The sequence below is a fragment of the Dermacentor variabilis genome, unplaced genomic scaffold, assembly GCF_050947875.1.
Source record: "Dermacentor variabilis isolate Ectoservices unplaced genomic scaffold, ASM5094787v1 scaffold_12, whole genome shotgun sequence".
In the NCBI taxonomy this organism is placed as follows: domain Eukaryota; kingdom Metazoa; phylum Arthropoda; class Arachnida; order Ixodida; family Ixodidae; genus Dermacentor; species Dermacentor variabilis.
Genome location: NW_027460280.1, coordinates 826,668 through 852,007, shown reverse-complemented (window position 1 = coordinate 852,007; position 25,340 = coordinate 826,668). Strand labels below are relative to the sequence as shown.

General features: G+C 50.8%; 2 protein-coding genes and 1 pseudogene across 3 annotated transcripts in view; 2 read left to right on the top strand and 1 right to left on the bottom strand.

Moving 5' to 3' along the window:
• The window catches only part of LOC142566014 (mitogen-activated protein kinase kinase kinase 13-like), a 673,242-nt gene that overhangs the window by 110,334 nt on the left and 537,568 nt on the right, over nt 1-25,340 (bottom strand). The window lies entirely within an intron of this gene.
• LOC142566016 (uncharacterized) lies at nt 6,102-8,320 on the top strand. Its single transcript, XM_075676706.1, has one exon. It carries the CDS (start codon nt 6,180-6,182, stop codon nt 7,983-7,985), a length of 1,806 nt encoding a protein of 601 aa, XP_075532821.1. The 5' UTR covers nt 6,102-6,179; the 3' UTR covers nt 7,986-8,320.
• LOC142565942 (uncharacterized) lies at nt 8,338-16,083 on the top strand (annotated as a pseudogene).

Genomic DNA, 25,340 nt, shown 5'->3' with positions numbered 1-25,340 from the left:
CGTAAATTTCCTTCTTATTATCAGGATCCGCTGTGAGTAATTGACCTAGGTAAACTTGCTCCTTCACAGATTCTAGACGCTGACTGGCGATCTTGTTCACGTGCCAGGCTACTGAGCATTATCTTTGTCTTCTGCATATTAATCTTCAACCCCACTCTTACACTTTCTCTTTTTAAGTCCTCAATTTCCCCTGAGACATGCACCTTACTATTTGACGCCAACTTCAACGGCACCCAGGCGCACATACTGTGCATGGAGAGAAGCTGCCTGTGATCCTTATGTGTGATATTCAGCGGCAGCAATAGGCGGGGTCACTATGGCCACGAATTGAGAACATGTGAATGCAAGAGTGCAGGCTACACCTCTGTCTTGTGTCTACGGACAACTGCAAAAACAGTGATCAAGTCGAGACCCTCGAACACTTGCTTTTGCAGTGCAGTGCTTTCGAGGCAGCATGAGAGGAAGTCGGGCTGCTACCAGACGCACGGGCTGCTACCAGACGCACGGGCTGCTGCCCATGCATGTGCGACTCGACTCGCACGATTTCGGTCCAATGCGAACAGAGCAACAACAGTTCTCAATAGCTGCATGCATGGAGCTCTATTATTTGCTTCAGCAAACATCACTACTACCGTAGCTTCTATTTTGCACATCGAGCACGTTTCCATGCAGACCAACAAATCTGAGGCATTGTGTTACAATGTAAGGCAGCTTTAGAAGCTTGATGCGAAAATTTAAGAACAAATGAGCAATTTTTCAGGTCACTTAGCTCAGGTTTGAAGTGTACGTCACTGCAAAAAGAAGCTCAGCATAGGTTTTGTGAATGCCGTCAGGACGAATATCCAAGGGTGCAAAAACTCTCTGACTTGGCTTTGTTCATTCGTGGCAGCACAGTGTAGTTCACTGTTCGCTGGATGATGAAGGTGATTGTTGAATTTTAGAGTCCTGAATGTCATGATCGCTGAGCCTCACAACATATACAGCCGGCCTGCAACAGTGCCTTAGACGAGATGGAGAACGAGATCAGTGTTGCCAAATGAATATGCACTCTGAATACCCTCTATTGTAATGCTTAATCTGTTGCAAGTATTGCCTTGAGCATGTGCTAATTGTGTGACCTTTCAGTTGGCGTGTTTCTTTTGATTGCACCTTCTGTCCATGTTTGCACGCCTGCACACCTGAGAAACGTGAAGAAAGGGGATTAACCGAGGGCCCAATCTTTATTAGTCCTATCATAAGAAGACTACAAAAAAACACCAAGGACAACATAGGGGAAATTACTTTGTGCTTAATAAATGAAATAAAGAAAGGATAAATTAATGGAAATGAAAGTGAATGAAAAAACAACTTCCTGCAGGTGGGGAACGACCCCACAACCTTGGCATAACGAGTGCAATGCTCTACCAATTGAGCTACCATGGCACCGTTTCCCCATCCACTTTCTTGGGTATTTGTGTCTCCTAGTAGAATCCTGGGAGTGTTAGCCAGCGCCACCACTCACAAACCTTGGCGGCAGATGTGGAACATCCTTTCTGCTGCAGGCGTCACGAAAATGTGATCTTTTTGGGTGAAGGCAACCAGTCAATAAACCTACACATCTACCCGAAGGCATCAAATTTCCATTAATTTATCGTTTCTTTATTTCAATTATTAAGCCCAAACTAATTTCCCCTATGTTGTCCTTGGTGTTAGTGTTTGTTGGCTTCTTATGACCTGAGAAACGTATCTTTTGAGTCATTGTTCTCGCAGACGGGGGAAAAAAAACTAGTTTACACAAAAAAATTGTTACTGAAAATCATTGTTGCTGCCGAGGCGTTTGCACTAGCAGATGGGTAGAACAAGGGTACAAACATGGCCGCTGCCATAGTAGGTATCCCAATAATGCCCCAGCGACCTCCGAGTAACAGAAGCCAATCTCTATAGTTATGCTATAACTGGCTGCATGCACCAGAAACATGCCGTTCAGTAGACATTGTATGGCCTCCAAGATTGCACCGGAGAGATCCACAGGTGTGGCTACCTCTCTACAGCTGGCGCCAGCAGCACGAAGGCCCACATTGCACAGATCAAGTTGGAAAATATTCACATATTCAAGAGCATCCACTGTCTCCGACCGACCTTTTTTAAGAATTACTTCTAAATGCTCTCCATGGTTGTATACAGGTCACCATTGGGGCAAATATGTTACTGGAAGGCATTGCCTTCCAGTAACATATTTCATACTTGCTTTTTTGCAATCATGGGTGGTATAAACATTGATTTAAATTCAAGTAACTCTTATATGCTAGAGAATTTGCAACTGTTCTCTCAACACATAGTTGCATGAAAACTATTCTGCAGAAGGAGCCGGCACACATTTTTGTGTTGTCACTGGCTATGCGGATTAGTTTACTGGAGTGAACTAGAAATGCAAACAAATACAGATAAGGCCTATGATGTCTTCTTAAGTTTACTTTGTACCTGCTATGATGCAGCATTCCCTCTTTAAAAAATTAGCTGCTCTGGAAATGTTGAAAACCTCTTGTATAAATGCAAACAGCATTTAATTTAAAGGCATCTCTACCGACTGTCAGCCTCTTGATGCTGTCATGAAATTCACCAATTTTGTCGGTGAGCCTGTCACAGAAGGCAACATTGACATCTGTCATAGAGTGTCAACTGCAAAACAAAATGTTGTTCGGTTCGAACAGTGAGAGAGAAGTGAAACTCACTTCTTGTAAAAGCTATGAAAATATGGATTACAAAGGCTGCAATGGAGTACAAAACAATCAGCACTGTGTACATAAACGAACATCTAAGTCACAAGAACAAGCAGATACTTGATGCTGCCATAGCAAAAAAAGAGACAAGTTGGCTGGAAGCATGTGTGGACAAAAGAACGGAAAAGTTTTCGTATGTCATGAAGATAGCTCCCCTGTGCTCTGACTCACCTTCCCTGAAGTTGTGCACTGATTACTGACAATGCTCAAGAGCCATGATAAGCCTTGAGAGCATTCTTCTAGTTCCTTGTTTTTTTATAGTTATTATTTATTCGCACCACGATGGGCTGCAGCACCGAAAAACCTCAAAACGGTGTGAAACAAAAACTGCTTAAGCCTTGCTCACCATTAATGCGTGATCACTGGAAAATAAGCACGATGATCTCAATACACTCATCGATTCTACCACATTCATTTTGACACAATAATGGTCTCGGAACCTTGGTACATGCGACACTGTTCTGTTTCCACGTCCTGATTATCCAACTTCTCTACTTAACCATGTGCAACGAAGGGGCCGTGGTGTGTTCTGTTGGTCAGTTCTGCCCGCAAGATGTAAATCCTTGAAGAATTTTGTGTCTCAAATGATTATGATGAAATATTAACTTTGCAAAATGGCTCAAAGATAATATCTGTAGTTTACCAGTCTGCTAACACTTGGCGTCACTGCTCATTTGATTTCTTTCAAAATCTATTAGAATTTTTTAATTAAAATTTTGTTCATATTACAGTTTTTAGTATACAGATATACAGAAGGAGGTCCCATAGTCACTGCACCGGGACCTTCTACGAAGAAACAATATGACAGTCAACAACTCGAAGTAATAGTAGCGCACCAATAAGGTAGTACACAAGAAAAAAAAAAAAGGAATGTTAACAGAACAAAACACTGAATTAATTGCAAAGAATAACAAGGTTTTAGCATATCTCCTGATAGCAAGGCAAATTAGTGTAACAGAAAAACTGTATGCGTATGAAAAAAGAGAAGTCATTGGTATTGTTACAAGAGCACTATATAATGGATACAATAAACCTTCTCACAAGTATGTTGATAATAAGTGCATTTTTAGTTCTCTTTTAATTCGTTATAAAGTTGTTGCATTTTTTATTATTAGTGGTAGAGTACTCCATATTGATATGGGAGTGAATTTTACAGTCTGCTTACCATAGTTAGTGTGGACCCTTGGTAGAAGAAAATTGTTATTCAATGTGAATCTAGTGGTGCTATAAATCATCAGGTTGGATGGTGAAAATGTGATTGGTGGTAGCGCATTATTCACAATTCTGTAGAAGAAAATACCGAAGTTGAATTTGGTGAGTCCAGAAATGGTAAGGATCTTGCTTTCGTGTAGTAGGGATTTGGCATTAGCAAAGCGTGAACAGCAAGTAATAATTCTTAAGGCTTGGCTCTAAACTGCCTGGAAAGAGGATATTTAAGCGTTTTCTGACTGTATATTACCATAAGTGATATGAGAGTGAACAACAGAGTGGTAAAGTGAATGTAATGGTGGCACATGCAAAGCAAGGGAATGTTTTAATTAATATGCATATACCATAAGCTATTATCTTTTTAAATGCATAAGTATTTTTATGCTTACCTAAACGAGAAAACCGCCCGTGCTGTAAGACAATCACTTTTGAGATTGAGCCCATAGCAGCGAGCGACTTTACCTTTCTGCTGCCTGCCTTCGCTTCAACGCAAATGAAGTGTCGAGAACAAAGCGCTTACAGAGGTCTTAGCACATGCCGCACTCCACCCATTTCGGTGATTGCTTTCAAGATGCAGGCCCGCGCATCTCTCTTCCACGCTAAGTAAGCGGCAAGAACACAGCGCGCCAAGCTATCAGCAGTTGGCACTCTCTGTTGGCATTGTGGTTCACTTTCAAGATATGGCCCGCGCGGCCGTGCCATATGCAGTTGCCGGCGGAGCACGTTTGGTCACGGTTCATAATGGTTTGACACGGAGGATAAGGTGCTAAAGAGCGATAATGGCTTATAATGATCGGAACAAGAGCGCACCTGGCGCTGCCACCTGCAGTACTTTGCTTGCGTTTTCAATGCACCTTGCGCCGCTGTCCGCACCAGTTGATGTCGCTACAGCGCTGTTGTTTGTACTGGCCAGATCAAGTTTCATAACACTGATAATGGCACCGGGCTGCGTGGAGATGAGCAAGTGGCACAATGCTTACGCATACTTAGCCAACTCCCAGAGAAGGTTCTGCATGAATTCTTTATGTGAGCAATATGATTCTGATTATTTCAAGTTACAGTCAAGTAGAATGCCCAGGAAAGATGAGCATGAACTTGGAGGAAGACAGTGGGGACGAAAAATGATGGGTGGAATGGATTTTAAGTTTCGCTGATGGGAAGTAAAACAACAAATTTAGTCTTGGTTGCATTAAGAGATAACATGTTATCATTAAACCTCCTTAGCTCATTTTCTAAATCAGCATTTAGTTTATTAACAAGAGATGAAATTATAGTGGTATCATCAATGTACAGAATGCATTTTGTGGAAGAAAGAAAGTCAGGTAAATCATTAATATAAACCAAAAACAGAAATGGCCCCAGCATGGAGCCTTCAGGCACACCGACAGTGACTCACTGTTGAGAGTAAACATTAGAAATAGAAACATCTTGCACTCTGTTATACAAGTAGCTTTTCAGTAGCGAAAGGGCAGGACTGCAAATGCCAACGGCCTCGAGCTTAGCGAATAGGATATTTTGATTTATGCTATCAAATGCCTGCATTAGATCAATCAAAACCGAGCCTGCGAGAAATCCTTTGTCCAATAATTTTTTAAGTTGGTCAGTAATTTAGATGAGTGCCAGCTTAAGCAGGGTGACCCCATTGATTCCAGTGCTCGTCACTTTTAGGTTATTTATAACATTAACAATTTCTTCTGGCATTGTGGGAAATAAGGAGAATGTTAAAATTTGTGCCACAAAATAAGTATGTACTATTCATTCTCACAGAGACCTAAAAATAGATAATTTATCAGTTTTCAAGGTCTTTTATCAATCCTCACATGTTTAATAACGTTATAATACCTGCATCACTGAAAAAACTGGGAGCTTTCTTAATCTCTTTATTACCAATGCAGACAGTGCAATCGTGTCAAGTGGAACACTGGTTTATGATATCAATGGCCATTTCCCTATCTATGCTTTTATTTCTGATGGAAAAAAAGGGGGGAGCACCACATTCCTCTTGTACCCAAGATTTTACTGATTGTTCCCTACAAAGGTTTCGAACAAAAGTTCAGAATTATGCTGGGAGCCATGTTTTATTGAATACTGTTATAGATAGCATGTACAAAGTGCTTATTGTGAACTATAAGCTATCTACAAAAAGAACTTCTCGGATACTATGTGCAGCAAACCCAAAAACCCAAAAACCCGGCGACGAGTACGACCAAGATGGCGTGCGAAATGGAAGTGGCCACGTCACTGGGAGACAACATGGCGTCAGCACCGAGCATCGGCAGTCTCGGCGGGCGCACGTGCATTGAAGTTCACGGAGAGGACATTACACTGGAAGAAGCCGAAGGCTGGTCGGCCTCCGGCAAGCGCATCAGGCAGATCATGGTCGGCAAGGAAAATGGTGAGTCCACCGCCATTACTCACCAGTCTAGACCCAAGACTAGGGCCAGCTTTGATAAGAGAGTTGCAGCCTCGATAACGAAAGCGGCGAGGATGCCGACAGACATGCCGAAAGACGACACCAAGATAGTCATGAGGCCACGTGGAGGTCTCAACGTAGCGAGAACTGAGGTTTCAATAATTATGTCGGCAGTCATGACGGCGGCTCGAGTAACGAAGGAAGAAAGCAAAGCAGACACCATCTGCACGAACGCGCAGCAAAACATCATCGTGGTCAGCACCCCGGACGAGAGGCGTGCCACGCTATACTCTAAGGTCAAAGCCCTTAACATTGGAGGCAGGACATACGAAGTCAGCGCTTACCGAACGGCGCCGGACGGCACGGTCAAGGGAGTCATCCGAGGCATAGCCGTAGACGACTCCCCGGAGGAGATAGCCGAAAACATCGTGAACCCGCGCAACCCCCTAGCGGTGGAGGCGCACAGAATCGGCAATACAACCACGGTGATAGTACTCTTCGCAGGACAGAAAGTACCAAACTACGTCAAGTATGGCTCGATATTAGTCAGGTGCAGGCTTTACCGCAAGCACTTTGACGTGTGCAGGCAATGCGGCAAGGTCGGCCATAGAAGAGACGTATGCCCGAATCCCAACACCAGAGTGTGCTTCGGGTGCGGAATCGTGAACCCCAGCGAGGATCACAAACACGAATGCAAGCCCAAGTGCAAGCTCTGTGGGGGACAGCATCCAACGGGCGAGAGGGAATGCAAAAACAGGTACAAGATGCCGTACGTGGTCAAAAAACGGCAATGGGAACGCAAGATGAAAGCCATGCAGCAACAACCGGATCCGGAAAGCTTTCCGCCGCTGCGAGCGCCATCTGCCGAGAGACCCCGCGGGGAATCGAGGCAGCGCGACAGCAGCCGCACGAGGGACAACAGCAAGGGAGGCAGGAGCGCCAGCTGCCACAGACCGTCGCAGTCGAGGGAGAGAGTCGCCTGGGCCGACGCAGTCAAGGCAAACATAGCAGATAAGAGACAACCACCAGCGCAAAACGCCGCGAAGAAGATCCAAGAAGAGAACGGGGTGGTAAAAGCCCTGAGAGACGAGAACGAGATGCTAAAGCGGAGAATCGCCGAACAGGACGCAACCATCAAGGAAATCAACGAGAAGCTAACGACATTAATTGGGTTGCAGCAACAGCCGCAGCTGCTGCCGAAGCCCGCGCACGAGAGGAAACAAGAAGAGATAACCGAGGACGAACCAGAGGTCGCGGTGGACCCGAGAGCCACGAAAGAGGCGGGACCGGCTCCCAAGAGGAGAGCCATAGAGGGCGCCAAAGAACGAAAGATAATGGAGAGAATCGAAAAACAGGACGACAGACTCGACCGTCTTGAGGCGACCAGCAAGGTAACCAACGAACGCCTCACTACGCTCGCGCAAAGAGTTCAGCAGATGACAACGAACATACAGAGCACGATCCAGAACATGATGGCGCAGATGCAAGCACAGCTGCAGGCGCAGATACAGGCACAAATACAAGGCATGGAAGCACAGATCATCGCCAAACTGCAGCAATCATGGACGGGACAGCACGTACAGCAGCATCCACAGCACCAGTGAGAGACCTCTTGGTCTGGCACTGGAACTGCAACGGCTTTACCGGCAAGAGAGCGGTGCTGCAGCAACACTTGCAGCAACTAACGAGGAAACCAGACGTCATAATGATTCAAGAAACACACAGCGAAAAGACGCCGAGATTACCTGGCTACCGGTCGCACGACAGCCCGCCGAGCAAAAGGGACACGTCCAAGGGCAAGGGCAGAGGGGTCTGCACCTTCGTTAGGAAAGGGATCACCTTCATGGAACACGAACTGATCGGCAAAAGCGCCATCGAACACTGCACGGTGGAAGTAATCACGGGCAAGAGGAGGAAGGAGAGCACTTTCCTGGTGAACGTCTACAGCAATCCGTCCCACGGACAACAGAAATTCAGGGCACTCTTCCACAAAGCGAGTTCAGTCGCGGGGAGCAATACGCTCGTAGTGTGCGGAGACTTTAACGCTCCGAGCCAAGACTGGGGCTACCACAGAACGACGGTCAAGGGGAGAGAGCTCATGCAAGACGCCACTGACGTGGGACTGAACCTAATCACGGATCCGGCCTTTCCCACCAGGATCGGCACATCGGTTACGAGAGACACCACTCCGGACCTTACCTTCGTCAAAACCGACGGAGGATCGAGAGAAGCAAAATGGAGAAACACGGGCCAAGAGCTGGGCAGCGATCACTACATCGTGGAGGTCGTCGTACCGCTAGAACGCCAAGGCAACAGCGGCATAAGGAAGCATCGCATTACGGACTGGGACGCCTTTCGAAAGGCGCTACCCGCGGTGCAACTGGACATTACGGACATCGAGCAATGGGCGGCCAACGTCGTTGAGACGATGGAAGGAGCCACCAAAGAGCTGGAGACGGACGAACGGATAGACAAGATGGACAGTCGGCTGGCCCACCTGATAGAAGCCAAGCAGTCCATAAAGGCGAGGTGGCAGAAGCGGCGAACCAACCGAAGTCTAAGGAAGAAGATCGCCGAGCTCAACAGGCAGATCGAGGTCCACTGCAGGGTGCTATGCACCCAACAGCGGAACGAGGCCTGCAACGAAGCCGACGGACAGATGCACAAGGGCAAGACGTGGAACATGCTGCGGCACCTCCTCGACGAAACCAAGACCAAGGGCCACCAACACAACAACCTGGCCAGAATCCTACACAAGGCAATCTGTGAACACGGGGAGGACGAGGTCAAGGGGCGCTTGGACGCCAAGTACCTACCGACCACCCCCACGGAAAGACACCCGGATTACCAAGGCAACGAGAACGAGACGCTAGATCGAAACATCCAGACATGGGAAGTCAGAGTTGCCCTGCAGGATCTCAATGGCAGGTCCGCCGCGGGTCCCGATCGAGTGACCAACAGAGCGCTCAAGAACCTCAACGAAGCGGCCATCGAAACGCTCACGAACTTCTTCAACAAGTGCTGGCAAGAAGGACGGCTGCCCAGGCAATGGAAAGCAGCCAAGACGATCCTCATCCCCAAGCCTGGCAAGCCGCCCAACATAGAGAACCTCAGGCCGATCTCGCTCACTTCGTGCGTGGGAAAGGTCCTCGAGCACGTTCTCATGAACAGGTGGCAGCGTTACCTGGAAGAATCGGAGCTTTACCCAAATTCCATCATCGGGTTTCGAAAGAAGCTCGGGACGCAAGACGCCATGATCTTACTGAAGAACGAGATCATCGACGATACGATGGGCACCAAGGACAACAGAGCCATACTCGGGCTGGACTTGCAGAGCGCCTTCGATAAAGTGAGGCACTCGGCTATCCTGGCCCAAGTATCCAGACTAAACATGGGCAGAAGGACATACCAGTACATCAAAGACTTCCTGACGGAACGGACCACCGAAATCTGCGCGGGAGACCTGCAGCTCGAAGAGAAGAAGTTGGGCAGCGTCGGAACTCCGCAGGGCTCGGTGATCTCCCCGCTTCTCTTCAACCTCGTGATGATCGGGGTGGCCAACCGGCTAGAAAGAGTAGCGGGAGTCCGGCACACCATCTACGCCGACGACGTTACGCTATGGGTACCGGGAGGAAGCGACGGACACATCGAGACAACGCTGCAAGAAGCGGTCAACGCCATCGAGGAGCAGCTGGGCGGGTCTGGACTTGTTTGCTCTCCGGCCAAGTCAGAACTGCTGGTGATTCCACCGACAGGAGCGGGCAGGAAAAGAAAGAACATGGAAGTCAAGTACGAGCGACCACAGATCACGGTCAAGACAGCGGGAGGACAAGTGATACCGGAGGTCGAGAAGATTAGAGTGCTCGGGCTGCTCATCCAGCGAAATCGAGTCAACGGTGAAACGGTCAACAAGCTCGCGGGCAAAGCGGCCGCGGCAATGAGACTCATCAAGAGGGTGTCCAACAGAAGAGCGGGGATGAAGGAGGAGAGCCTGACTAGGCTCGTTCAATCCTTCGCAGTTAGCCATATAACGTACGTGGCCGCCTTCCACAACTGGAGGCCGAGCGAACGTAACAAGATAGACGCCACCATACGCAAGGCGTATAAGGCGGCACTCGGCCTCCTCGGAAGCACGAGCATCGAAAAATTCATGGCGCTGGGAGTCCACAACACGCTGGACGAAATAGCCGAAGCACAGAGAACGGCGCAACTCGAGCGTCTCTCTGAAACAAGAACCGGAAGAAAGATACTGCGGGACCTTGGCCTCGAGCCGAGGGAAGGATAGCAGCAGAAAGACGTGCTTATACCGGATAGCCTCAACAGAAAGCTCAGGGTCTGCCCGATCCCGAGGAACGTGAACCCCGAGCACAACAAGGAGCGGAGGTTGGCGAGGGCCAGGGCTCTTGTGGACCTCCACGCCAGAGAAGAAGGCGCCATCTACGTGGACGCGGCAGAGTATCGAGGGAGCAGCGACGCATACGCGGTGGTGGCTGTCGGGGCATCGACGGGTGCAACGAAGACCGCGGCGAGCGTCCGGACTCGAGAGGCACACCGGGCGGAGGAGGTGGCCATCGCCTTGGCCGTCTCCGACCCCGGATGCACTACAGTGTTGTGTGACTCTAGAACGGCAGTGAAGAACTACGCCAAGGGTAGGGTATGTAGTGAGGCTGCGCGCATACTGCGCAAGGCCGAAGACATCGGACGCAAAAGCGCTGTGGTGATCAAGTGGTTTCCGGCCCACATGGGCAGTGACGTGTCGGAACGCGGGAACGTGAACCACAACGAGACGGCCAACTCGGCCGCGCGAGGACTAACCAACCGCGCGGCTGCAAGCACGGCCGACTCGGAGTGTTGGTCACGGTGCAGTGCCAAGGACAAGATGACCACCTTCAACGAAATAGTGAAGTGGTACAGACTTAACAGACAGACTATGCCGCCACCTCACCCGGGGCTTACCCGGGAGGAGGCAGTGTTATACAGGCAATTACAGACGGGGTCCCTGCTCACCCCGGTGCTAGCTAAGCACGTGTGTCCGAGCGTGTACGCGAGTGACGTGTGTAGACTGTGCGCTAAGGAGAGAGCCACCGCGGCTCACATCCTTTGGGACTGTAGTAGAAATGCACGAGAAGCCAGTGAGAAGACAACGATCCCGCCGCGGCTAGAGGCTGCAACGAGGACCTATGACCAAGATACACAACTAAAGGCCGTCCAGCAGGTCTCGGCAGCTCTAGAGAGGCAGCGACCTCGCGAAACTGAGGAGAAGGGGGGAGCACCCCTAGGAAGGGGATGGCGGCCCTCTCGGATCCGCGGAAGTAGCGAGGAACCAAGACCTCGAGGAGCACAATGCACGAGACTGACGTAGTGGCCGCGTCGCGGTAAAAGCTTGTCCTCCCTGCGTGGAGGGAGCCTAACCGACTCTGCAGGCATATTTACTAAAGTTGTTCTCTCTCTCTCTCTCTCTCAAAAATATAAATAAAAAGTTATCTTCACAGGCAGATAAATTTAAAAAACTGCATAAACTGGGAATTTGTGAAAACTAAAGATATTGTTACGTGTAGAAAGACACAGACAGAAGAGACTATTTAAAGGCTATTTACACTGGAGCCAGAGCGCCAGGCCAACATTCGCTTGTGTCAAGGGCACAGACCCACTTCGTCATTCTCGTGGCGGCTCGTCCCTTCAGCATCGCTCGATGATATCGTAATACTACCCCCCGGCGGCAAAAGCACCATCACGGTGCTGTTAAATACCCAAGGCGCGTGGAGAGGTGTTGGGCTTGAGTCGGGCGATGTGGACAATGTGACTGGTTGTCACAGTGGAGGACGTAGTGGGCGTGGCTAGAACGATTTCATAGGTGGCATTGGTCACTTGGCGGAGCACGCGATATGGGCCTGTGTAAGTGGAAAGCAGTTTCTCACAAAGGCCAACTTTACACGATGGTGACCAAAGCAACATGAAGGTGCCGGGCGCAAAATGGACATCACGGTGACGGAGGTCGTAGCGTTGCTTCTGTTTGCCTTGAGATACTTGTAGATGAGCGCGTGCAAGTTGGTGAGCATGGTCAGCATGGGCGATTGCAACCCGGGCATAATCACTAGTTGAAGATGTGGTGGATGGAAGCACAGTGCCCAGTGGTAGCGTCGGTTCTCGGCCATACAAGAGGTAAAACGGGGAAAAGCCAGCAGTTTCGAGACGGGAAGAGTTGTATGCAAAGGTAATGTAAGGTAGAGCCAGGTCCCAGTCACGGTGGTCCTCTGAAATGTATTTGGACAGCATGTCTGTAAGGGTGCGGTTCAAACGCTCAGTGAGGCCGTTCATTTGAGGGTGGTAGGAGGTGGTAAATTTATGCTGCATTGAGCAGGCAAGCATGATGTCGTCAATGACTTTGGCCAAAACATACGGCCACAGTCTGTTAGCAATTGACGCAGAGCACCGTGCATCAAAATGATATCATGTAGGAGGAAGTCCGCAACATCAGTTGCGCAGCTGGTCGGAAGAGCGCGGGTTACAGCGTAGCGAGTCGTGTAGTTCACCGCGACTGCAACCCACTTGTTTCCTGATGTAGATTCCGGAAATGGGCCAATAAGGTCTAAGCCGACACGATGGAAGGGCTCGGCAGGGATGTCAAGCGGCTGTAGGTAACCAGCGGGGAGCTGGGAAGGCTTCTTGCGTCGTTCACAAAGTTCACAAGTGGTGACGTAACGTCATACAGAACGGGCAAGGCCCGGCCAGAAAAAACGGCGACTTACACGGTCATAGGTTCAAGATATGCCGAGGTGGCCTGCCGTTGGTGCGTCGTGAAGCATTTCTAGAATGGCGGAGCGGAGGTGTTTAGGTATTACAAGTAGGAACTCAGAGCCGCCGGATGAAGGTTACGATGGTAGAGAGTACCGTCGTGAAGGACAAAGAGGTGTAGAGTAGCATCGGCCGGAGAGTGTTCAAAACAGTCGATGAGTGCTCTGATGTAGGCATCACGACGTTGCTCATCGGCGAAATGAAGCAGCTGTGATACAGAGAATACGCAAGCAGCACTAGTAATATTGGAGGAGTCAGAGTCGTCAACAGGGTAACGCGACAAGCTGTCAGCGTCTTGGTGCAGGCGGCCAGACTTGTACACCACGGAATATGAAAATTCTTGTAGCCTCAAAGCCCATCGACCAAGCCGGCCTGTAGGATCTTTTAGCAATGAGAGCCAGCAAAGAGCGTGATGGTCAGTGACTACAGAAAGAGGGCAACCGTAAAGCTAAGGACGGAACTTCACAACCGCCCAGACAACAGCAAGGCATTCTTGTTCCGTAATGGAATAGTTGCGCTCCGATGGTGCTAGGAGGTGGCTCGCATAAGCCGTAACGCTATCTTGGCCACGCTGACGCTGGGCTAACACGGCACCTATGCCATGATTGCTGGAATTTGTACGCAATTCTGCAGGGGCATGAGGGTCAAAGTGGGTGAGAATGGGTGGTGAGGTTAGAAGAGTGACGAGACGAGAGAAGGCGGCGGCTTCCGAAGTACCTCACGAGAATTGTACGCCTTTCTTCAAAAGATTAGTGAGGGGTCTAGCAATTATCGCAAAACCTGGAACAAAACGACGAAAGTACGAGCACAGCCCTACAAAACATCGAACGTCTGTGGCTGTCTTCGGAACATTAAACTCTCGGACAGCATGAGTTTTGCCGGGATCAGGCTGTACTCTGGAAGCGTCAACGAGATGGCCCAGAAGAGTAATTTGTCGGTGGCCAAAACGACATTTGGACGAGTTAAGTTGCAGCTTTGCCTTTCGAAATACGTCAAGCATAGTTGTTAGACACTCAAGGTGAATGTGGAACGTTGGCAAGAACACGATGACGTCGTCGAGGAAGTAGATGCATCTGGACCATTTGAAACTTTGGAACAAGGAGTCCATCATACGCTCAAAGGTGGCAGGGCCGTTGCATAATCCAAACGGCATTACCTTAAATTGGTATAGGCCATCAGGTGTGATGAACGCGGTTTTTTCTCTGTCCATATCGTCAACAGCAATCTGCCAGTATCCAGAATGAAGATCAATAGAAGAGAAATAGCTGGAACTGCAGGCAGTCAAGGGTGTCGTCTATACGTTGGAGCGGGTAGACGTCTTTCTTAGTAATGTTGTTCAGATCACGGTAGTCTACACAGAAGCACCACGTGCCATCCTTCTTCTTAACCAACACCACAGGTGACGCCCAGGGACTCAAAGAAGGCTCAATGATGTTTTTATCTAGCATTTTGTTCACTTCACTTTGTATTACTCGGCGTTCCGACGCAGAAACTCGATACGGTCGTCGGTGAATAGGTGTAGCATCGCCACTAAGAATCTGATGCTTGATCGCGAGCGTCCGGCCGAAAGGGCGATCGCCGAAGTTGGAAATATCTTGGTAGGACGATAATACTTGGCAAAGGTCTTCAGCCTGCGCAGAGGACAGGTCCGTTGAGACCATTATCTTTATGTTGAGATCGGCGCCAGAGGCTGGCGCAGGGGGCCTGCTGAGCTCGCAAGAACCATCGGTCGATAATGCTGCCACGTGATGGTCGCCGAGACAATCAACGTTGGCAAGGCAAATACCTTGCGGTAGAATTTGCTTTGCCAATCCAAAGTTTGTGGGGACCCCTTTTGGGACCCCTGTCTCCTGTGCACGCGCGACTTGGGCCATTTGGCCCCGCGATCGCTGGGGACACGCAGTTCCAAGCCTCATTTTGGATAGCGTACATTCCCCGCGGCCGCGGGCGCCGGCGCGACGCGGAGCCTGCTGCTTGCGCGCGTGGCTCACGTTACGCCGTGCGCCGCGCGTAAGAACAGTGCCTGAGGAGCGGGCCCCTCTCGCCCTCTCTTCGGTTTGTCTCTCCTTCAGCATCGGAGGTGCGCGGGCGCTTTCGCCCAGACAGATTGACTTTCGGTGCTCATGGCTGTCGGACGTGCGGACCCCCTTGGTCGCGCGCCCCTCTGAGCAAGGCGGCCCCCTTTTGTGTGGCGAACCTGCTCGGAAGAGCCAGCGTGGCGGAGCAGACTTCCCGGGAGCTTTCACCCGTAGTCTGCGACTGCCACTCCAGTGCCGTATTCCTGTATTGTACTCGCATTTTGTACGTAGCAGGGAATAAACCCCCATTCGTTGGTGCCACGGCTAGAGTCGTCTCTACGCCTTGCCGGTGAGTCAGCGAACCCGCCGCGGCGCCCCTTTTGCGTGCGCTGCGGAGTGGGGACGAGCTACGTGTCTCCTTAGACCTTAGCTAGCCGGGTCCGGGCACGTTAGCCCGAAGCCCCACATATCTGGCGCCCAACTAGGTTTCGGCATGGCGTCGGAGCAGGCCCCCTTGCGGCCCCCGTCGCAGCCTGAGTCCTTGGTTGCGGACCTTCTGTCGTTTGAGGCAGCGGACAATGCTGTAAGCTTCAGGGATGCTCTTCGTGGCAACCCCATGCTATCAGATGCCAAGTGCGACCCCCTAGCGACGCCCATTGGTCAGTCCGTTCGCCCAGCGGCACCCTACGGTCCAAGCAGCGTGAGCCCTTTAACTGCTCAGCTGCTTCGGCGTTCTGCCGAGCAGGAGCCATCCCGCTCCGCCGGCGACTGCGATCCGCTATCCGGCCTCAGTTGGCCTGGAGGGCCACCTTTTCGCAGCACCGTCGGCCGACCTCCCATAGGCCCGCACAACATTTTTCCGCCGTTCGCCGGTCCCTTAGGGCCATGAGCGGGCACATCCCGGCAGGCACCCTGTGAGCCTCGCCCGGACCAATCGCCGCTGCACAACGCAGCCGCCCAGTTGCTGTCATCGCTTATGGAAATGGCGCAATCTCAGGCTAGCGTAAGGCCTCCCGTGGTGGACCCTAGTCCCCCTAGGCCTGCCCTGCCGAGCAACTTCAAGGTACATATTCCGACGTACAGCGGTTACTCAGACCGCATGAGCGCTACGGAATACCTGGAGTCTCTATGCCAATACCAGAAAGCGATGAGGCTGGAAGACAGCGTGATTATATATAGGCACCATACTGCCTGTCTCGCTTACCGCCCAAGCTGCGTGGTGGTACCGCTTAGTCGGACAGCGCGCTCGTAGCATGAAGGAGTTTAGGACGCTGTTCAGCCATGAGTTCCTCCCTCCTGACTATGAGCGACGCATGCGGCGCGAGTTGGAGCTTCGAACCCAACACAGGGACGAATCTCTGCTCGAGTACGTGAGAGCCATGCAGGAGCTTTATCTCCTAGCAGAGCACTCGGCGTCGAACTCTGAGAAGGTGGAGCGGGTGATTCGGCAAGCCCATCCAACCTTCGCCGCTTACCTTCCAAACGGCCGGTTCCACGACCTGGACGATTTGGCCGCTGAAGCGAAGCGTATTCAGGGTGACATTCTGGCCGCGCGGGCCTACCGCCCGCCGCCGCCAGCGTCGTTGTCCCTTGAACCCCGGTGCGCTTGGAACGGCGGCAACGTGCTTACGCCCGCCCCTTTCCGGCTAACCGACGCAACGGCAGCCCTCGTTGGAGAAACGGAGCGAGGCGCGTGGGAGCTCTCTGACCGCGCTCTTGACCCTTACTCGTATGCCAGGCGGGCGCACACAGTCGCCCAGCCCGGCCGAGCACGAAACTGGGACCGCCGAAGCGGCCCGGCGGTGGAAACTGATACCAATGCCCACGCGGCGCAACAGAAACCACCGCCGGCGAGCAGCTCCGCCTGCACGCAGCGTCGTCTGCTACAAGTGCAATGAGACGGGCCACATTGCCCGGGAGTGCACAAACCGCCGCGCTACCGAAGGGCACAATCGCCCGACGGGAAACGGCGTGCGCCGCCGGTGACTCTGCCTTCGCCGGCGGTGCCTGAAACAAGGGGTTCCTTAACCCCGATGGCGTGTAGGGTCGGAATTGATGACCCGTCGCCAGCCCCCTTCCTTGCGCTCACGATCGCTGGTCGAACGTTTGCAGCGCTACTGGACAGTGGCGCCACAGCCTCGCTGTTCGGGGAGGAAGTTTTGGCTCACTTACGCCGGCACTCAGTCCGGCTGCGAGCCTGCAACACCGCCTTCCATCTCGCGAGCGGTGCGGCTACCTCGTGTGGCTCGGCGAGATTGGTTGTGCGCTGGGAGGAGCGTGTACGCCGTCACAGGTTCGTGATGTACCTCCCTGGTCTGTGCGTACCCGTGATAGTAGGCCGAGACTTTCTGGCCCGCACTGGGATCGTGATAGACATTGCGAACAAAGGATACAGGGAGGCCCCTGGTGCGCCCCTGAAACCTTTTGCGCATTTCCCTGTCGCTTCGGTGGCACCTAGAGCCCCAGGCGCGACACCACGGCAGGAGGAGGGGCGAGTCCCGTTGACCCCCCAGACTCCGGTTGTCACAAAACCCGCTGTACGCGGCCCCTCGTCGGCCAGCGAAGCGGGCAGAGCTCGTTGCGAGACTCATTCTCCCGAGCCGAGCGCAGCGCTAGCGGATCGGATTTCATGTAATCCTACGATCGCAAGCGCGCGCGGCGAAACGAACCGCTCGCTGCCGCCTTTGCCTGGCAGTTTGTCGGAACGTGAGAAGGCGCGCCTGTCACCGCTGCTGAACCAATTTCACGCGATGTTTACAGATCGGCCGGGACGCACCACTCTTGTGCGACACCGGATCGACACAGGCGACGCGCTACCGTGGAAATGCAATCCTAGGCCCGTGAGTGTGGCCAAGAGGAAAGCTATCGACCTCGCAATGGACGAAATGATCGAGACTGGCGTAATCCGCCGATCTAATAGTCCGTGGGGTTCTCCGGTAATGCTGGTCCCGAAAAAAGACGGCTCCCCTCGTCTTAGCGTGGACTACCGCCGACTCAATGAAGTCATACGGAAGGATGCTTACCCTATGCCGAGCATTGACTCAATCGTGGCGATCCTAGGTGGTGCACATTATTTTACCACTCTAGATGCTGGCCGCGGTTACTTGCAAGTGCAGATGGAGCCAAGGGACGCGGAGAAAACCGCTTTCACCTCACATAGAGGCTTGTACGAGTTCACTCGCATGCCCTTTGGCTGCTCGGGCGCTGCAGCGACTTTCCAGAGGTTGATGGACAGAGTTCTGGGAAGGGCAAAATGGCAATACGCCCTAGCCTACCTAGACGATATTGTCCTCTTCTCTCACACCTTTGAGGAACACCTCCGCCACTTGGAGGACATCCTCAGAAGGCTGCACGCTGCCGGGATCACTCTGAACCCAAAGAAAGCTCACATCGCAGAGACCCGTGTCTCACTGCTGGGCTTTACAATAGAGCGAGGCCGTGTTTTGCCAAGCGAGGACAAGGTCTGAGCTATCCTCGAGTACCCAACGCCGGCGAACATACAGGCCCTCAGTTGCTTTTTGGGCATGGTGAATTACTACCGCCAATTCGTGCCCAACTGCGCCGCTCTACAGGCTCCCTTGACCTCGTTGTTGAGGAAGTCTACAAGCTGGAGCTGGGGTCCGGAGCAAGATGGTGCCTTCAGGGCTCTCTCTAAAGCTCTTGTGGACACAGCCGAGCTGAAGATGCCCGACCTGAACAGGGAGTTCGTAGTCCAAGCTGACGCGAGCGACCTGGGTATAGGTGCGGTGCTGCTCCAAGAACATGAGGACGTTCTTCGGCCAGTGGCCTTTGCCAGCCGGTCGTTGACGCCCGCAGAGCGTAACTATTCCGTGACCGAACGTGAGTGTCTAGCGATAGTGTTCGCTCTGCGTAAGTTCGATCACTACGTCGACGGAGTGCCTTTTGTTGTTGAAACGGATCACATGGCGCTCACCTGGCTGAAGCGCTTGGGCGAGCCCTCAGGCCGCCTCGCGCGCTGGGCATTGACGTTACAGCGCTACAACTTTGTTGTTCGCTATCGGAAGGGGAGCACAAACGTGGTGGCCGACGCCTTGTCGCGCGCCCCCATTTCAGACCCGGACATCTTTGACTGGCACCCCTCCGCGACAACGCTTCCGAACGAAGCCGGAGCCCTTGTCTCCAAAGGCACGGAAGGAGCGAGTTCAGGCGGCTGTGCGGCCTATAACCCGCCGTCGCCGGGCGAAAGTGTGTACCTGCTGGACCCTGTAACGTCCATGGGTATCACGTACAGCAGACGGGAGCTGCTGGAAGCTCAGCGGAAAGACCCATTTTGTCAGCAAATCGCTGACGAGCTCGAAAAAGAGCACAGCTCCGAGAGGGAGCGAGGCGGCAACGCCGATGGGCGCAAATTGACAGCTGGTATTGCTGCTGGTGCTGGGTGCGACGCAGCTGGTATTGCTGCAGGCACGTTGGATTCGTATCTGCTGGATGCTGATGGAGTGCTCCTGCGCTATCTCCCATCTGAAGAGGCTCCTAATGAGTCCTTTAAGGTGGTGATCCCCCGCAGTCTACGGAGGGCCACGTTGAGCTATTTGCATGACTCGCGGTTGGAAGGACACGCGAGTGGCCGTAAGACTTATCTTAAGTTGTGCCGCTCCGCAACCTGGCCAGGCATGAAGCGTGATGTACTTCATTACTCTCGCTCGTGCCGCGTGTGTCAGAGTGTGAAGCCCCGTGGTGGCAAACCCCCCGGCCTCATGCAGCCGATCGACAGCCAGCTACCCTGGCAAATCGCGGCCTGTGATGTTATGGGACCTTATGGAACTGACGATTGACAAGAAAGAGTCGAGGAAGAGAATTTGTCAGCAGCTGCTCATGCGATATGAACAGGAAGGTGACAACTTTCTTCACAGAATTGTTACTGGCGTCAAGTCATGGACACAGCATTACGATCTGGAAACGAAGTGTCAGTCGGTGGAGCACCACTGCATGTCCTCTCCTCTGCCAAAAAAATTCAGTTGTTCCATCTGCTGGCAAAGTGTTGTTGATCCTCTTCTGGGATTAGGCTGTCGTGCATACTGAATTTCTGCGGAACGGTCAGACAATAAACTCAGAGTGCTACATTGACAACCTAAAGTGACTGCGGGCCAGATTGCAATGCACTCTCAAAGGTACTGTAAACAGGAAATTCTGCACCACAACAATGCTCGTCCGCACACAAGCCACGAAACTTGGGGAGCACTGCAGTACCTGAGGTTCATGGACATTTTTTTTTTATCCTGCCTATAGTCCGGATCTTGCGCCCTGCGACTTTTGGCTCTTCGCCAAACTTAAGGATCACCTTAAGGGCCAACACTACAGTTGTGACGTGGAGGTGGAAGCAGCAGTTCGGCAATGGTGTCACCGCAGCCACCACAATTCTTCCCCGACGGCATGAAAAACCTTTTGTGTTAGCGCAAGTGTGTTGCCCATAATGGGGACTATGTTGAAAAATGATGCCACCATTTGTAGCTGACATTGCAAGCTTTCCACTGATACCTGTATCAGTGCTATCTGTCAAACACAAATAAGGGTATCACCTTGGAGGCATTACTTTCTGTATCGCCCTCGTACAAATGGATACACTGCACTTGCCCTAAAGGCAACATCATGCACAGCCTGCACTAGCTTCAAAATCGGCATCTTACACCACTGGCCTCTTTGCCAAGATGAAAACTGGTGAGTAGTACAAACTCCAACAGCCTAAGCCCTGTCCCAAACCCATCAAAAGCTTGACTCAGAAGCAGTATAGTAGGCTTTGAGCCTATTGAGGTTTACAACATCACTGGACGCCAGAATAGAAAGCAAGGTAGAACTGACGAGCGCAATCTCGAAGATCAGCTGGTGTCACAGGGCGGCCGAATAGGCGCACTCATACCCAATTTACTAAGGTAATTGCAAATAGAATCAGGAAAACCTTAGACTTCCGTCAACCAAAGGACCAGGCAGGATTCCGTAAAGGCTACTCAACAATAGACCATATTCACACTATCAATTAGGTGATAGAAAAATGTGCAGAATATAACCAACCTTTATATATAGCTGTCATTGATTACGAGAAAGCGTTTGATTCAGTCGAAACCTCAGCAGTCGTGGAGGCATTATGGAATCAGGGTGTAGACGAGCCGTATGTAAAAATACTGAAAGATATCTATAGCGGCTCCACAGCCACCATAGTCCTCCATAAAGAAAGCAACAAAATCCTAATAAAGAAAGGCGTCGGGCAGGGAGATACGATCTCTCCAATGCTATTCACAGCGTGTTTACAGGAGGTATTCAGAGACCTGGATTGGGAAAAAGTGGGGATAAGAGTTAATGGAGAATACCTTAGTAACTTGCGATTTGCTGATGATATTGCCTTGCTTAGTAATTCAGGGGACCAACTGCAATGCATGCTCACTGATCTCGAGAGGCAAAGCCGAAGGGTGGGTCTAAAAATTAATCTGCAGAAAACTAAAGTAATGTTTAACAGTCTCGGAAGAGAACAGCAAAATACAATAGGCAACGAGGCACTGGAAGTCGTAAGGGAATACATATACTTAGGGCAGGTAGTGACTGCGGATCCGGATCATGAGAATGAAATAATCAGAAGAATAAGAATGGGCTGGGGTGCATTTGGCAGGCCTTCTCAGATCATGAACAGCAGGTTGCCATTATCCCTCAAGAGAAAAGTGTATAATAGCTGTGTCTTACCAGTAATCACCTACGGGGCAGAAACCTGGAGGCTTACGAAAAGGGTTCTACTCAAATTGAGGACGACGCAACGAGCTATGGAAAGAAGAATGATAGGTGTAACGTTAAGGGATAAGAAAAGAGCAGATTGGGTGAGGGAACAAATGCGAGTTAATGACATCCTGTTGAAATCAAGAAAAAGAAATGGCCATGGACAGGACACGCAATGAGGAGGGAAGATAATCGATGGTCATTAAGAGTTACGGAATGGATTCCAAGGGACGGGAAGCGTAGCAGAGGGCGGCAGAAAGTTAGGTGGGTGGATGAGATTAAGAAGTTTGCAGGGACAACATGGCCACAATTAGTTCATGACCGGGGTAGTTGGAGAAGTATGGGAGAGGCCTTTGCCCTGCAGTGGGCGTAACCAGGCTGATGATGATGATACCCAATATTTTTGCAGGCTCTTTCCTTGCTCACGTGTACTCACACTACACACTCACATTCCTACTCATGTCCGCCTATATTTACCAACACTCACTCATAATCTCTTCCATTACCTGCACCCACTCACTCACATACATACTCACAGTCATCAGCACTAGTGTTCATATGCTCATGCCAACATGTGATTTTTATTCTCTTATAATGATATAACTGGCATTCACTTCAGCTCATACTCACTCTCACCTTTCTTCACCTACTCTACCTGTGAGATGAGTCAGGGGTTGCTCATAAGCATCTGACCCATGCCTGGCAATGGGCATTGGGAAAGGAGCTTCTCTGAAACATAATGCGAAGGTGACCACAGAAGCACCAGCTGAAAACTACGTGTCACGGCAGTGGACATTGTATAGAAGCTGCTGAGCAGTTTGCAAGACCATCAGTCAAGTACGGGCAAGCTGGCGCTCATGGTTAGCCAGGGAAATGGCGCAGCGCACGGAGTCGCTTGTCGAGATAACAGCAGAAGGGAGTGCAATGTCAAGGGGAAAGGTTGGTTCGCGACCATATAAAACATAAAATGGAAAAAATCTGCCAGAGTCAGGATGAGAAGAATTATCTGACATAAGGAAAGGTAACGTCCCAGTCGGCTCTTGGAAACATACATGGACAGCATATCACTGAGAGTACGGTTCAACTGCTCTGTCAGACCATTGGTTTGAAAGCATATTTAGCGCCAGCAAACAAGGACGGAAGGGAGACGACACCACGATGCGCTAACTTCAACAACTTGATTTTCAGGAAATACACCTATATAACCCATGCACAGTGGCGCCACCTTATCCAAATCTTACCCATCCAAAAAAGCCGTCTCCTTATCTAACAAGTCGACTGAAGGGGCACTAACACGTGCCACTATTCCGCCAGATAGCCTGAGCCTCAATAATCTCTCGCACGTCTTTATCTTAGTGCTTCGCAAGAACCCGGCAGGATCCATACACCGGCACACAGCCGCATTCCTGACAGTGGGTTCACAGATGACCGTATTGCTTATTTTTCACATTTTGGCAATGTTCCCGTACGTAATTGGTCATTAAGACATCTCCCTGTCTGTCCGATGTACTTTTTCCCACAGGACAGCGGAAGCTCATATACAACAGCTTCTACGCATCCCACTGGCGCTTTTCGATGATTCATAGAGCATCTGGCAGCTGGCTTACGGTACGGGTCCGTTAATCGACATATTTTTGCCAGCTTTTCTGGTGCGGAAAAGATCACTTTTGTGTCCACCCGGCTAGCCATTTTTATCAGTTTATGTGCCATTCTATGCAGGTAGGGCACTACCGCTACCTTCCTTCTACGTTCCGTCCCTTGATTTGCCATGTCCCGAGTCGTGCTATCTGACCTGCACCTTTTTAGCAGCCCCTCGACGACCAAAACTTGCACTGATTCCAGAAACCCTGCTGCTGATAACCTTCCCGATTGATCCATAAGACTCGTATAGATCTTATGGTGGCAAGACTTCTTTAGAGCATTTCCAAAGCATAAGTTGGCAATGCTCCTCTTGACGAGCTTCGAGTGGGCTGACCGATACGATAACAGGGGCTTATTAGCTCTACGTTTATACTCCCAACACGTGTGCCGTTCCATAAACTCGAGCTGAATATCTAGGAAACGTAGCATGTTATTGGTGGGCTCTTCAATCGTGAGAGTAAGTAGGCTAAGGCCTGCAGAAAAAACTTCGTAAAGCTTGCCTGCTGTAAAATGTGCATCTGGTTCAAAAAGAATGAGATAGTCGTCAACGTATCTGACAACTTTAACCACCCTGTGCTCCGACAAGGTGCGGGACAGGTTTCTGTTATGCTGAGCTAGAAAAATGTGACTTAGTATGGGCACCAAACATGAACCAATGCAAACCCCTTGCTCTTGAATGAATATGTCGTCATTCCAAGCTGCATATGTAAAGTGAAGGTAGCAACTAAGCATATCTAAAAAGTACTGAACGGACAAGCCGGCTGAATTTTGGAACGGAACCACGCCATACTCGCCTGTGCACTCTTCTACACAAGTTATTAGTTTCTTAATTATAAGTTTCTTAATGACTGATTATGGGAACATTGCCAAAATGTGAAAAATAAGCAATACGGTCATCTGTCAACCCACTGTCAGGAATGCGGCTGTGCGCCGGTGTATGGATCCTGCCGGGTTCTTGCGAAGCACAAAGATAAAGACGTGCGAGAGATTATTGAGGCTCAGGCTATCTGGCGGAATAGTGACACGTGTGTTAGTGCCCCTTCAGTCGACTTGTTAGATAAGGAGACGGCTTTTTTGGATGGGTAAGATTTGGATAAGGTGGCGCCACTGTGCATAGGTTATATAGGTGTATTTCCTGAAAATCAAGTTGTTGAAGTTAGTGCATTGTGGTGTCGTCTCCCTTCCGTCCTTGTTTGCTGGCACTAAATATGCTTTCAGTTTACCAACACGCCCAACACCCAACAAATGGCAACATTGGTTTGAGCATGGTACGAGACGGTCAGCTTGCGTTCAGTGGATAAGGAAGGCAGAATGTTGGTGATAGCTTGGAACAAAAATTTACGACTATGGTCAGTAAGCATTTATCGTAAAGTTCCATGAAGCAAGATAATGTCATGCAAGAGAAAGTCTGTGACGTCAGTGGCATAACTGGCAGGGAGAGCCCCCATGTGATGGCACAGCAAGTGGCGTAATCAGCTGCCCAGCTGCCCACTACCCATATGTTCCCAGAAGATGACGTGGGAAAGGGGACTGAGGAGATCTAACCCAACACGGAAGAACGGTTCCACAGGGATAGTGATTGGCTAGAGATGACGGGCAGGTAGCACCTAAGGCGTACTTCTGACACTGGCAGAAATCACAGGCAGCAACATGGCGTCAGATGGAGCGAGCGAGACTGGGCCACTAGAAGAAACGGCAGATGCAGTCGTATGTGTGTGATACCCCAAGGTGTCCTGCAGTGGATGCGTCATGGAGCTCAAAGAACACAGTCCGACGTAGGTG

What these genes read in the sequence shown, in the direction of transcription:
- LOC142566016 (XM_075676706.1), top strand. Translation starts at nt 6,180, where the DNA reads ATGGCGTGCGAAATGGAAGTGGCCACGTCACTGGGAGACAACATGGCG.